General features: G+C 45.4%; 1 protein-coding gene across 1 annotated transcript in view; it reads right to left on the minus strand.

Moving 5' to 3' along the window:
- The window catches only part of LOC309401586 (transmembrane channel-like protein 2), a gene marked incomplete at its 3' end in the record, with an annotated part of 156208 nt that overhangs the window by 62652 nt on the left and 80275 nt on the right, over positions 1–13281 (minus strand). Inside the window, exons 10-12 of the mRNA XM_081970654.1 lie at positions 13068–13215; positions 11469–11657; positions 10752–10931 (exon numbers count right to left, since the gene is read on the minus strand). Of these exons, the coding sequence (XP_081826780.1) occupies positions 10752–10931; positions 11469–11657; positions 13068–13215 (517 nt within the window). The remainder of the gene's footprint in view (positions 1–10751; positions 10932–11468; positions 11658–13067; positions 13216–13281) is intronic.

A 13281-nucleotide genomic window follows, 5' to 3' on the forward strand; every position in this document is an offset into this window, starting at 1 on the left:
TCCTACTCCTTTCTATTCCCCCCTCCCAACTACTACACTATTGAAACAGCATAGAAAATTATAAGAAAGTGTGGCAGGCCAAAGATCCTAAAAAGAACATAACTACAGGCCTGACAGCCTCTTTCTCCCATATGGCCCATCTTTGCTTGGTTTCTGTCAATTTTTTGGATGTGTATGCACACGGTTGCAATTGTTCCTGTTCATTTTTTGCAGTAGGACCACTCCTACTGCCACATCACTGGCATCTGCTTGGATGACAAATGGCTGTTCTAGGTCTGGATGTTTTAGGATTGGTTTGGCTGAGAATAGTTTTTTAAGTTTTTCAAATGCTGCTTCGATTTCATGGTCCAGTTAAAGGACTACCTTGGTTTGGTTTCTCCCTCCCTTTTGTCTTTAGCAAGTTTGTAATGGGGAGAGTGATTCTTGCAAAGGCTGGAATAAATTGGAGGTAAAAGTTAGCAATATCCAGGAAACTTTGTAGTTGTTTATGGGTTTTGGGTGGTTCCCAATCAATTATGGTTTTTACTTTTTGTGGATCCATCTCTATTCCCTCCTAATATCTCCTGAGATATTCTGTATCCCAGGTAATCAATTCTTTCTTGGTGGAACTCACATTTAGAGAATTTTGCGTAGAGTTTGGCAGCTTGGAGTTTAGAGAGAACTGCTGGGACTAGTTTTATGTTTTCTGCTTTTGTTTCAGTGTAGATGAAAATGTCATCAAGATAAACCAGGACCACTTTATATAAATGTTAATGGAGCCCCTCATTAATTAGTTGTATAAACACGGCAGGGGCTCCTTGCAGTCCAAAAGGGAGTACTTTAAATTGGTAATACTCCAGTGGGGTGTTAAAAGCAGTCTTCCACTTATCCCCTTTCCTAATTCTGATGTGGTAGTTCTCCTCTCATAAATCCAGCTTTGAAAATATTTTTCCTTTAGAGAGGTGGGCCAGCATGTCCTTCATGAGGGGGAGTGAGTAATCATGTTGAGGTTACAGCAGTTGACACAAAGGCATAAGGAACCATATTTCTTTTCATGGAAAATACAGGGGCCACTATTTTTGGTCAGGTGGGTTCAATGAAATCTTTTTAGATTGTTGTCGATAAATGCTCTGAGTTTGTCTAGTTCTCTGGGGGACATGCAGTACATCTTTGGTTTTGGAAGTTTAACCCCCCCCCCCCGGTAAGATCTCAAGGGCCCAATCTGTGGTGTGATGAGGTGGGACTTCACCTGATGCCTCCTCATTAAATACCTTGGCCAGATCCTGGTATTCTATGGGGATACTAGTGGCCTCAGCAGGGTAGCTAGCCATGACTGTTTTCATGTTCCCTTTTTCCTGTTCCCTTTCCCCTGGGAGGTTTGTGAATGTTACGTGTCTCTGGAATTTTACATTTCCATCCCTCCAGTTTACTTTAGGGTTCCACTTCTGTAGGCACGTGAGCCCTAGAACTAGTGGCCTTTCCATTCTTTGTGATACTTTGAATGTGAGGGTCTCACTATGGTCCCCCAGTTTTATTTGTAATGGTTTTGTGGCAAAAAGGGCTGGTTGCCGCCCCTGCTACTGTGCCGCCTAGTTGGCAGAAAGCGAGGTTTTTTTTCATTTTCCTTAGGTGAATTCTCAATCTCCTGCCAGGGTTGGGCTAATTAGGCATCGTCTGCACCTCAAGTCTAGTAATGCTGCTACTTCCTCCCTTTTCCTTCAGCTGGGGGTAAAAAGTCTTAGGGGTAGGGTAAGCAGTTTGACTGGGTCACTTACCAGTGGGTAATCTTCTGGATTGCTTTCGGATTGGCTCAAGTCTTCTTGGGGTGCCGGAGTTCCTTCCTCTGGGTTTGGGGGGGGAATGAAATTCCACGGCTTCCTGGCTTTTCAGTGCAATTTCTTTTTCTTGGGGGAGTGTGGATTTTGCAGGTTTCCTCCCTGATAGGCGATTAGGCTTTCTGGTGGGGATTTTCGAATGGCACCCTTCTGTGTGGTGCCCCTCCTTCCCACACTTGAAACAACCTGATGGCCTTGATGCCATGGTGATTTGGGTTTTGAATGGTTCCTGCCACCCTGGGGTGGGAATCTTCTTCAGGTTCTGCTGGTGCGATACTTGTTTTGGGTCATGTAAATCTCTGCCTCCTCTGCCACCAGACACCATTTGTGCAGGCAGTTAGGGGGTCCCCTGGGCCAGGCAGGCAGTGTACAGGTTGTTGTACCAGCAGACTAGGATGTCTTCTGGCCAGTCGACTCAGCAGGGCAGGTCACGCAATTCCTCAGTGTATTCAGCTACAGGACAATGGCCCTGCTTTATGACTCTAATAAAGTAGTGGGCATTGTGATCAGCAAGGGAGTCTTCGAAGCAGTGGTGCAGGGCTGTCATGAATTGATTGAAGTCCCACAGCTCTGGAGTGTCAGCGTTGTGGAGGGTCACCATCCATCTGGCAACTGTCCCTTCTAGAGCTAGGGTGATGACTCACACATGCTTCCTGGGTTGGAAAATTGTGTCCATATTCTTGCATATAGGTGAGGATCTGAGCCAAGAAAAAAACCCAATTTCTGGGGATCTCTATCAAATTTTACCCCCAAGGGGGAGCTTTCCTCTCCAGCTGTGGGCCACTGGGTTGGCCAGGAAACATCTCCTGGGCTGGAACAGCAGGTTGGATCCCTGGTGCTGCTGCTGCTCCCCCGGCTTGGTCAGCTGCTTGGTCAGTCATGGCTGGATCAGGGGTCCTTTGGCAGCTGGATCGCCCACACTCCTCCATTGGCATCTCAGTTCACCTCAGACATTGAGGTTTTGTAAGGTTTCCATCATGAGGCAGTTGATGTGCTGCTTCAAACGACTATCCTTTAGTGATTCCCCGATCAGTTCCTCCTGATCAGAAAGGGCTTCCAGTTCCTTTTTCCATCAGAGTTTGCCACTGCCATGGATGAGAGTCACCTCTCTGATTCTTCTGACCCAGTTGTCTCTTTTTCCTATGCCAACAGACCATTGGGGCTTCATGGAACTTTCAAAGACAGCTTCGATGTCTTCTATGGGACATATGGAGCTGGTATCGGGTTGGGTAGTTGTCAAGGTTTCTCCCCAGAACTGGGCTTCCCCTTGTTCAATGACTTGTTTGGACATTGTTGCAGAGTCCCCTTGGTAGAGTATAAATTTGGAAGGAAAAAAGAAAAAAAAACCTCTTTGGGTTGATCACTATTGCAGAGCCTGCTTTATGTAAGGGCCTGCCTTGCCCCCCCTTTCAAAAAAGTGTAGACTCTTGAAAACCTAGCATTTCAAAAGGAATATTTTTTATTTGTAAGGAAGTGAAAGCAATGCAACATTCAAAGCAAGCTCTGGGACCCTCAGGCTATACAATCCACGATAAAGGGACTTAGGAACCCCCTCCCAAAGTGGATTCCCACAAATCTACAGGTGTCAAGATATTGTTGTACTGGTCTCTGAGAAATAGATAAACAGGGATTATCAAGGATCATCTTCTGGAGTTTCAAACCCAGGGGTGGGTTTCTGCCGGTTCTAACCTCTTCGGTAGAGGAGGTTCCAGAAATCTACCGAACCGGTTAGAAGAGGTTCGTCATGAAACACCTGCCCCGCCCCCCTCACTCACTTCACCCTCGCATTCCATCACCGCTCATGGGCAGTAGCTTGTGCAGCATGGCCAACTTCCTAGGACCTCCCCTAACTTGCCTAGGAGGCGTGGCCGCCAGCAAAGCATGGGAGCATTCCAGGCTGTCCCCCCTCCACTGGTTCCCTGCACAGACCTCTTTGCGGTGCTGGGAGGAATTCCTCCCCCCCAGAACCAGGTTGCCCAAAGAGGTCAGTGCAGGGCTCCGGTGGCTGCAAAGCATGGCAAAAGGGGCAGAAGTCCCCGAACCCAGCAGGGCAAAGCAGCTCCAGCAGTAGAAGTAGTTTCCCCCTTCCTCCACCCAGCTCTCTGCCTCCTCCTTTGCTTAGGTTCCATGCTGGGTTCGGGGACTTCTGCCCCTCATGACGTGCTTTGCAGCTGCCAGAGCCCCGCACGGACCTCTTCGGGGTGCTGGCTGGGCAACTTGGTTCTGGGGATTCCCCCTCCCCAAAAGACCGCTCGCCTATCTCTCCAGATCTTGTGTCTTTTTCAGGGTTTTCTTTTAAAAAAAATGCCCTTCTGAAAGATCTTGAAAACTTGCAAGGTTGCTTTGGGAGGGGGCAGATGGGCAGCATTTGCCCCTGCCCCCCTCCCTGGGCATCTGCAGCCTTGGAGCCTACAGCTTTAAAGCAAGCCTTTGCACAGTAAACAAAATCTTTTCATGAGCATGAGAAGTTCTTAATTGCCTTTATGTGCAAGTTGCTGCAGGCTCTGAGGCTGTAGGGGGAGGGGGAATGCTGCCGATCTGTCACCTCCCAAAGGAACCTTGCAGGTTTTCAAGATCATCTGCAGAGGCATTTTTAAAAAAGAAAACGGACTTTTTTGAGTGGAAATGGGCTGCGCATGGAGGAGCCGGTGGCCAGGGTGCCCTGAAGCAGCACCAGCCAGCATGTCCCTTAAGAAGAGCCCCAAGGGTAAGGGCAGCAGCGCTGCACCCACCTCCACCTTGCCCACTGCTCAGCAATGCGCCCCCGCCTCCTCCTCCTCCTCAGCAGGCAGGCTTGGCAGGGGCGTGGGCTCGGCCCAGGAGGAGCAGCCAACAGGGGGGGTGCTGGCCAGCTGGCCCTCCCTCAGCGGCGAGTTCCACGATGTCACCTTCAAGGTAAGCGGTAGCCGCGGCGCCACTTGGCCGGACAGCGGGGCTAGCCCGGTGCGCACCCAGCTACCACTTGGTGGGTGGGCGGGCAGAGGGTTGCCCTGGCCCGAACGGTGGCTGGCGCGAACTCCCCTCCTGTTCCTTCTTCTGCGGGGGGTGGGGGGGGCGCTGCCTTGCTTTGACAGCCATCTTATTTCCACCCCTGGGTTTGAAACTTCTATTCGGGGATGGGGGAGAAATCCTCTACATGGATCCCCCCAATTGGAAGGAGGAGGCTCTGCTGATCTGGAGCCCATCTGTGGGGGGAGAGATCCCCCTCGCATTCCTCCTCTTCCTGGATGGGCTCCTGACCAGTGAAGCCTCCTCCATCTTTTTAACCAGGTGATCTTTCCTAAGACATAAAAAAGAACCTTAGCTGCAGGCTCAACAAAAGAAGCTGGAAAGAGATACTGAAGCCAGGAAGGTGAAACCTGGGACTGGAGAACAATCTTTTCTGTCCCCTTACCAGCCCATCCAGGAAGACGAGGAACGCGAGGGGGATCCCCCCCCCCGCAGATGGGCTCTGGACCAGTGGAGCCTCGTGTTTCTTTTTAGCCAGGCGATCTTTAACCAGGTGATCTTCGGCTGCTGCACGAGCCCACAGTCACGGGCTGCCTTTTCTCTGATAGCCGCCTGGTTAAAAAGAAGCTCCACTGGTCTGGAGCCCATCCACGGGGGGAGGGATCCCCTCACGTTCCTCATCTTCCCAGATGGGCTGGTAAGGGGACAGAAAAGGTTGTTCTCCAGTCCCAGGTTTCAGCTTCCTGGCTTCAGTATCTCTTTCCAGCTTCTTTTATTGAGCCTGCAATTAAGGTCCTTTTTATGTCTTAGGAAAGATCACCTGGTTAAAAAAAAGATAGACGCCTGGTTAAAAAGGAGGACGAGGTTACGCTGGTCCGGAGCCCATCCACGGGTTGGGAGGGAGAGACAGACAGACAGGCAGAGACACACACACACACACACACACAGAGACACACACAGAGTGAGTGATTAAGTGAGTGAGTGACACACACACACACACACACACAGAGTGACAGACAGAGAGGAAGGGAGGGGAGAGAGACACAGAGAGAGATAGAGAGAGGGAGGGAGACAGAGACAGACAGGGAGACACAAAGAGAGTGAGTGAGAGACAGACAGACACAAGCATACAGCGTGACAGATGGAGGAGGGAGGAGAGACAGAGAGACAGAGATACAGAGAGAGAGACAGACAGACAGACAGACAGACAGACACACAGAGAGAATGATAAAGAGAGACAGAGAGGGAGGGTGGGAGAGAGAGACAAAGAACCTCAGAGAGAGAGAGAGACAGACAGACAGACACACACACACACACAGAGACAGAGAGAGACAGAAAGAGAGAGAGAAAGAGAAAGGAAGAAAGAAAAAAGAAAAGAAAGAAAAAGAAAGAAAAAGAAAGTGGGAGAGAGAGATGAAAGAAAAAAAAGAAAGAAAGAAAGAAAGAGAGAGAACTTATGACCACAATTGAGCCCAAAAGTTTGGTTGCTAAACAAGAGTGTCGTTAAGTGAGTTTCACAACATTTTCCAAGTTGGCCATGCCCACCTGGTCACATGACCACAGAGCCACTCCCAAAAAAGGGCCACACCTCCAGAATAGGTTCTAAAAATCTTTGAAACCCACCACTGTTCAAACCATCTGGCTTCCCCCCCTTGCATCCTCCAAGGGGTGTGGATTTTCTGGATGGCCCTGCTTTATGACTCTAATAAAGTAGTGGGCTCTGAGGTGCCGAGCAATGGTTTTAAATTGGGCAAAAGGCTATAACAGGCAAGGCAAGACATAGAACGGAGAAGGAACAAAATGCATCAAATCCAACCTCCCCTTCTTCATCTACCGAAGAATGGCAGATACACGGATCTGACAAGTATCTATCTCTCCCCACTTATGACTATAACCATGTTGCTTGTATCTTTCAATTTATATTGCTTTTATTTGTTTCCTAGTACAATTTGATACCCTGACTATCACTAAGTGTTGTATCTTTTTATTCTTGATGAATGTATTTTATTCTCCTTATGTACACTGAGAGCATAAGCACCAAAGACAATGTGTCCAATCACATTTGGCCAATAAAGAATTCTATTCTATTCTATTCTATTCTATTCTATTCTATTCTATTCTATTCTATTCTACTCTACTCTACTCTACTCTACTCTACTCTACTCTACTCTACTCTACTCTACTCTACTCTACTCCATTCCATTCCAGGACAACTGGACAGACCTCCTGCCATTTGCCGAAGTAGATACAACAACTTAGTATACACCACCACAGGATTTACCCCTTTTCAAATGGTCATGGGCCAGCAATTCAACCCTATACCTGAACTGCCCTCAGAGGACCCAAAAATCCCCTCCCTTAGGACTGAATCAACAATATACAAGATACATGGCTGGTTGTCAGATTGGTCCTCCAAGAGGCTAGGGCAGCTTTCAAGGCCCAAGCAGACAAAAAAAGGGCAGAACCAAAACCGTTCAAAGAGGGGGACAACGTCCACCTCTCCATAAAATGTTTACAATCACTTCAACCCTCAAAGTTAATAGGCCCTTTCCCCATCATAAGGATTGTAAATCCAGTCACAGTGGAACTACTCCTACCTAAGACACTTAGACAGGTTCATCCCATTTTTCATTGTAGTCTATTGAAACCAGAGGTGACATCCACCCTCAGACCTCCTACACTCACACCACATTATGATAGAGGTTCCTATATATTGTATACCATGTAATTAATCACTTTATAACTGCTGAGCCTGGTGCCTGAAGCTGAACACTTTCTCACCTTTTGGGGAAAAGATAGGGAGTGGGAACCATGTGGACTGCATTATTCAGGAAGTAAGCCTGAGAAAGTCTTCTTATTACTTTCCCTTACAAACATCATCTTCACATCTGTGGATTGGCTAAATCCACATCGGACAGTTGGGAGGGGATTCTAACTTCTTTCATTCGTATCGCATTGCCTTTAAGGATCCAGATCCTGCTTTGCTTTCGCCCAGTTATCACGTCTTTTTCAATAAAATGATCTTTTGAAATGCAAAGTTTACTTCCTTGATTAAGGGGGGAGAGGCCGGGCCTTACACACATGGTGTCCAGACGCGAGCCTCGCAGCAAGCTTCACAGCGTTCTGCTGTGAGCAGCTCTACTAGTGAAATCAGTCTCACAGAGTCCTGCATGGTCTGCTTCTCCTTCTCCCAGTCTGCTTCTCCTTGCACACCACCACAATGAAGTAGGAGACTGAGCAATGCACATGGGGTCCTGGACAGGACTGCTGAAGCTGCTGCAAGATGAGGTAATTGTCAGTATGTTGATGGCCTGGCTGTGGGGCACTCAAGTAAGCTGATGTGGGGCAAGGGGGGAAGCTTTGCAACCCATATTTTTCTTCATCCTCCACCCCATCCCCACCCCCACTGCCTTGCTTTGTGGCTGCTGCACCGGTGCATTGCTCAGCCTCCTGCTCCATTATGGCAGTTGGCAAGGAGAAGAAGTGGTGAATAAGAATGTAGTGAGGTGGTGGGGGTAGAGGATTAAGCAAGGCATGAGATTTTATTTTTTGTGTGAAAAGTTGGAAAGTATGAACTATTTTTTTCACTATAGTCACATATACTACTTTTGTTGCCCTGCATGTGATGGAGAATGGAGATGGAAGGCTGGTTAGTGAAGGGATGTGGCTGCCCTGGGGAGAGGCGAAGATTTGGCATGGGTGGTCTGGCTGAAGGGCCCTCAAGTAAGCCAGTTCGGGGCACATGAGGCAGCTCTGTACCCCCTGCCTTGCTTCATCCACCCTCCCACTGCCTCGCTTCATTCTTCTTCATTCTTCTTTGCCACATGCAGGCTCTCACAGTGACGAGAATTGCTGGCAATGCTGGAAGATTGTGGGAAGTGTGTGTTCATGGTAGAAACAAAGTGCGGCCTATCCATTTCAAGTGATCAAATATCTCTCTGTGTGTGTGTGTGTGTGTGAGAGAGAGAGAGAGAGAGAGAGAGGGAGGGAGGGAGGGAGGGAGAGAGAGAGAGAGAGAGAGAGAGAGAGAGAGAGAGAGAGAGAGAGAGAGAGAGAGAGAAATGATGGAGGGGAACTGGGTAAGGGTAAAACCCACTCTCACCCAGAATAAGAATTTCAGGCAATTCTGGAAGACTGTGGGAAATGTGTTTATGGTAGAAGCAAAGCGCAACCTGTCCCTTTCAAGTGATCAAATGTCTTTCTCTCTTTCTCTGTGTGTGTGTGTGAGAGAGAGAGAGAGAGACACACACACACACACATAGACAGAGAGAGAGAGAGAGAGAGAGAGAGAGAGAGAAACAGAGAGAAAGAGAAACAGAGAGAGACACACACAGAGAAAGAAAGACAGAGAGACGTGCACACCCACCCACACCCACCCACAATCACTTGAACTGCTGTGCACTTTTTGTCCAGAGATGAAGTGGGTGAAAAAATTTTAGGCACCTGATAGGCACTGGCCTGTATTGTCAAGTGGCTGCTGAGCACTGGCCTGCTATGCTGGTGCTGCAGGCTCCGGGCTACAATTATCCTGAGCCTGGTGCTCTTTGGGCCCCATCTCTTTGGTGGCTGCTGCAGTTCTCATGCCAGCTGTCATAACTGCTAAACTGCTGCCCCGATCACTCTGCAGCTGCCTCACCTTCCACCCAGCCCAGCCCACCTCCAAATTCCAGATGCTACCCAGAGCTTTCACTACCTCTCACTGGAGCTAGCTTGCAGGAGATCTGCAGTGCCCACCAGGACTGGGGCTGCAGCCCCAAGTAGGCATACAGACTGGTGCTCAGCAGCCCAAAGGAGACACATTCCAGCTGGAGTTCCATGTCCAGCCGGGGAGCAGTCCCAAAACTGCCTGACTCTCAACTAGCCAGCTGCATGATGAGAGGGAGCTTCCTGCCCACCTGAAAGAGAGGCTGGGTTGCATTAAGGGGATTTCCTCCCTGAGACCCCCACAAGTGCTAAGCTATGGGCTCCACCCTTAACCTCAATCGAAGCCAAGCTCTTGGCATGCCCTGGCTTCCACCTACCCTGCCAGGAGGGCAAAATGCCCCCATAAGGCCAGCAGCAGCATCTGCCCTGGCCAAGAAGTGTCCCAGCAACAGCTGGGCCTGCAAGTAGGGCGGGTGGAGGCCAGGGTATGCCGAGCGATTGTCCTATTGTTGCTGCATGCAAGTAGACAGTGGGACGGAGAAGGCAGGGCCAGTGGTAGCTGTGCTCCCACTCCCATCGGCCCCTGTACTCACCATGTCCTGCACGTCAAAAAAATAAGACCTCCCTAAAAATAAGTTTGAGGGCTTATTTCAGGGCCCAAAAGAAAATAAGACTGGTCTTATTTTTGGGGAAACTCAGCATCTCATATCTTATCAATAGTCAAATTACAAAACAAAGAAATCATTAAGTCCTAATCAGCAGAAGTTTGCTAAGAGCTTTCAGAAATATTACTCTATATATTTTAATTTTAATAAAAGCATTCAATTTTATAATCCAAAGTTATTTTTTCTAACATATAAGGCAGAAGAAATTTGCCTTTGTTGGAGAAATCATAAATAAATATTTAAAGTTTTGACATACAATCTAGGTCAAAATTTTTTTCCATTAACAGCTACCAGAAGCTACATCGTATATATTTATTCCTTATCAAACAGATTCACTTTATAAATCTTATTTTCATTTTTAAAAAGCTTAATCCTTAATCCCATCAAGTAGTATCCTATAAACTGATTTGATATCTCTATCTCTTTGTGTCTTTAAGGGAGCAGCTTGAAAAATTCCTCTTTATTCTTCTAAGAAAGAGTTTCCATTATTGTACACATTCCTTTCACAAATCCAAAGTAAGCTTTTCCAAATTGCTCTTTTGTGCACTCAGATTTCATTTTTTCTCCTCCTATTAAAGCAGTTTAAAAAGTAAACACTAATAGCAAGTCATGAAATATAGGGCATTATTATATAAAAGACAAGGCTGTATACTAGTGCAGGTACTTTTACATTCTTCACCTTTTCCTTGACATCATCCATTAAGGCCAGTAAGAATGTATATAGATTCCCCAGGAAAAGTGCAAAAATGCGTCCCAGTTGCCATTTCAGCCCAATACGAGGATGATAATCTTCTAAGGCTGCAATAATTTCAAACAGTGGAGGGCAAAACATTCCAAGTAGTGACATAACAATTTCAACCTGCCAAAAAGGAAAAGATAACTTTTGTCACAATTGGATCAGCTAAATCCATCCCTTCTGCTGATTGAGCGTCTTGGGAACTCTTCATTTAAATGGACTATCACAGGGCTAGCAAAGGTTAAATGTCATGGCTACAATGAATGACCAAAGCTCTGCCTGTAGTATTAGAAGTTTTAGTTATACTGCAGCCATCATTTTGATTTTAATGACCATGCCCTATAGACACTCTTATATAAAAGTGAAAGTGGGCTCTATTATTGCTTCCATAAGCAAGTCCTGCAACACGTGCTCCCAAATTCTGTCCATGTTAAAAAATGAAGACCAGAATGAGAGTGAATCTAATATTAATAACAGCTTCAATTCTCCTGGATCACATGCCCAGATAGGCAGATTCAATTGACAAGAGATTGTCTTAAAGGTACTACTAAAAGCTAAAAGCAATCAAAGTACAATGCAGGAAAAGATAACTTTTGTCTGAAGTGGGCAACATGAGAAATGCCAGTACTATACAAATGTTTAAAAACATTGTTGTCTTACTTCATTTCTTTCATACCAGCCTATGTTTTGCATTTTTGAAAAGGCCTGGGATCGTTTCACAACAAAGTAAATGAGATAGCCACTGCCACATAAGCAGCATATTATAAGTACATTGGCCAGAACCCTCAGAAATCTTCTTAGATGGATATTTTCATCTTTGTTGCTTTCTTGCTCATCCACAATTGACTCCTTAATAGATGTAAGAAACAATGGAAATAATTATTCAGAGTGTAGCCTTATGCAAATGTTACAGAAAACAATTCACAAATTTTCAGGATGTGCATGTAGAATTGCAGCCCATTGTATATGAAAAAAACACACATTCATTTGCAAAATAAATACAGTTGTGATTTGTCAACAAAAGATGCTATATTTCATAATATATAGCATTATGTCTCAACTGGATGATAATACTTTTTATAAACATTTAAATGCTTTTTATAATCAGCTATAAATATATAGCTTTCATAATCTATAACTGCTTTCTTGTTACAATCTTATAATACAGATGAATATAGTGATATATAAATACTAGATATGATTATTTTGATTACAAATGAATAAAAGAAGGTGAAGATTGCTGGATCTGATTCTTGTATCTACTTATATGTATGTTTCTCCTTTAGAAAAGAGATTATGAGGATGAAATTTATGCAATTGCTTCCTCTTAAGATCCAAATTACTAAATTTATAGGTTTTTTTTATTTTACAACAGTGCTATTCCATAGGAAAGGTGCTGTCACTGAGAAGGCATGATTCCATGATCCAACATTGTTTAAACCCTCTCTACTAAATTTGATGGAGTGGGCAGAAACAATAAGGGAAAGATGGTGATATAAGTAGCCTGGCTCTATGCCATGGATGGCTTTATAGATAATGACCAGCATGTTGAATCACACCCTCAAGTCTATTAAAAGTCAGTGCAGCAGTGGTGTTACATAGGCATAAAAAGAAATACCAAAAAATGTTGGTGCTGTAGCATTCTGGACCAGCTGTAGCTCCTGATTGTTCTTTTATAGCAGTACTATATAGAGAACATTACAATAATCCAAACTATGCATGACTGAGTTACTAACTGGAACAGGAATGAGTGCAATTGGTGCACAAGGCAAATCAAAGGTGCCACCTGCACTTTGAGCAAGAGCTGAGAAGGTCCAGGAAGACCTCCAAGTTATGCACCAACTCTGACTGGAAGTGCATCTCCATGCAAAGCTAAAGATAAAAAATTCCTGTAATTAGCCTTAAAACCTACAGCAATTCCACTATCATATATTTTTAAAGTTTGCCTATGCTTGATGAGAATATTGAATTGAAAAATTATAAACCTGTATTTTAAAAAAGCAAGCAACAAGAGTTGCTTGTAATGTGTAACATGAGACCTCAATATTGACTATACAGAGCAATGATAATATCAATGAAAACTTCTAATGAAGACACTGATTGCACTAGTAGTTACAGTGTTAAGAAAAAACTGTATGTCTTCTGATAAAATGCAGGACATGAAGATTCAGTTGTTTGTACAATATGTATATTTTCTACTTTGACATTTTGCCAAAGTTGCAATGTGACATAGGTATTTGCATTTTTCCTGGTGGGTACCTTGAAGCTAGTTGTGATGGAGGCAAACTTGTTATCTGCTGTCTCTGGATTGCCTATAAGGTAGTCCCAGCTAGTGAACATTTTCCAGCTAAAAATGAAGTTCTCATCATCTCCATCCCCTGTGTCCTCATGGGCATTTCGGGCCATCCTGCAGGTGGAATAGTATGTAGGCTTTTTTAGCCACCAGATGTCTCTCTTATACATAATTTTTTGC

Source organism: Natrix helvetica (genome assembly GCF_964273705.1).
Source record: "Natrix helvetica genome assembly, chromosome: Z".
NCBI classification, from domain to species: domain Eukaryota; kingdom Metazoa; phylum Chordata; class Lepidosauria; order Squamata; family Natricidae; genus Natrix; species Natrix helvetica.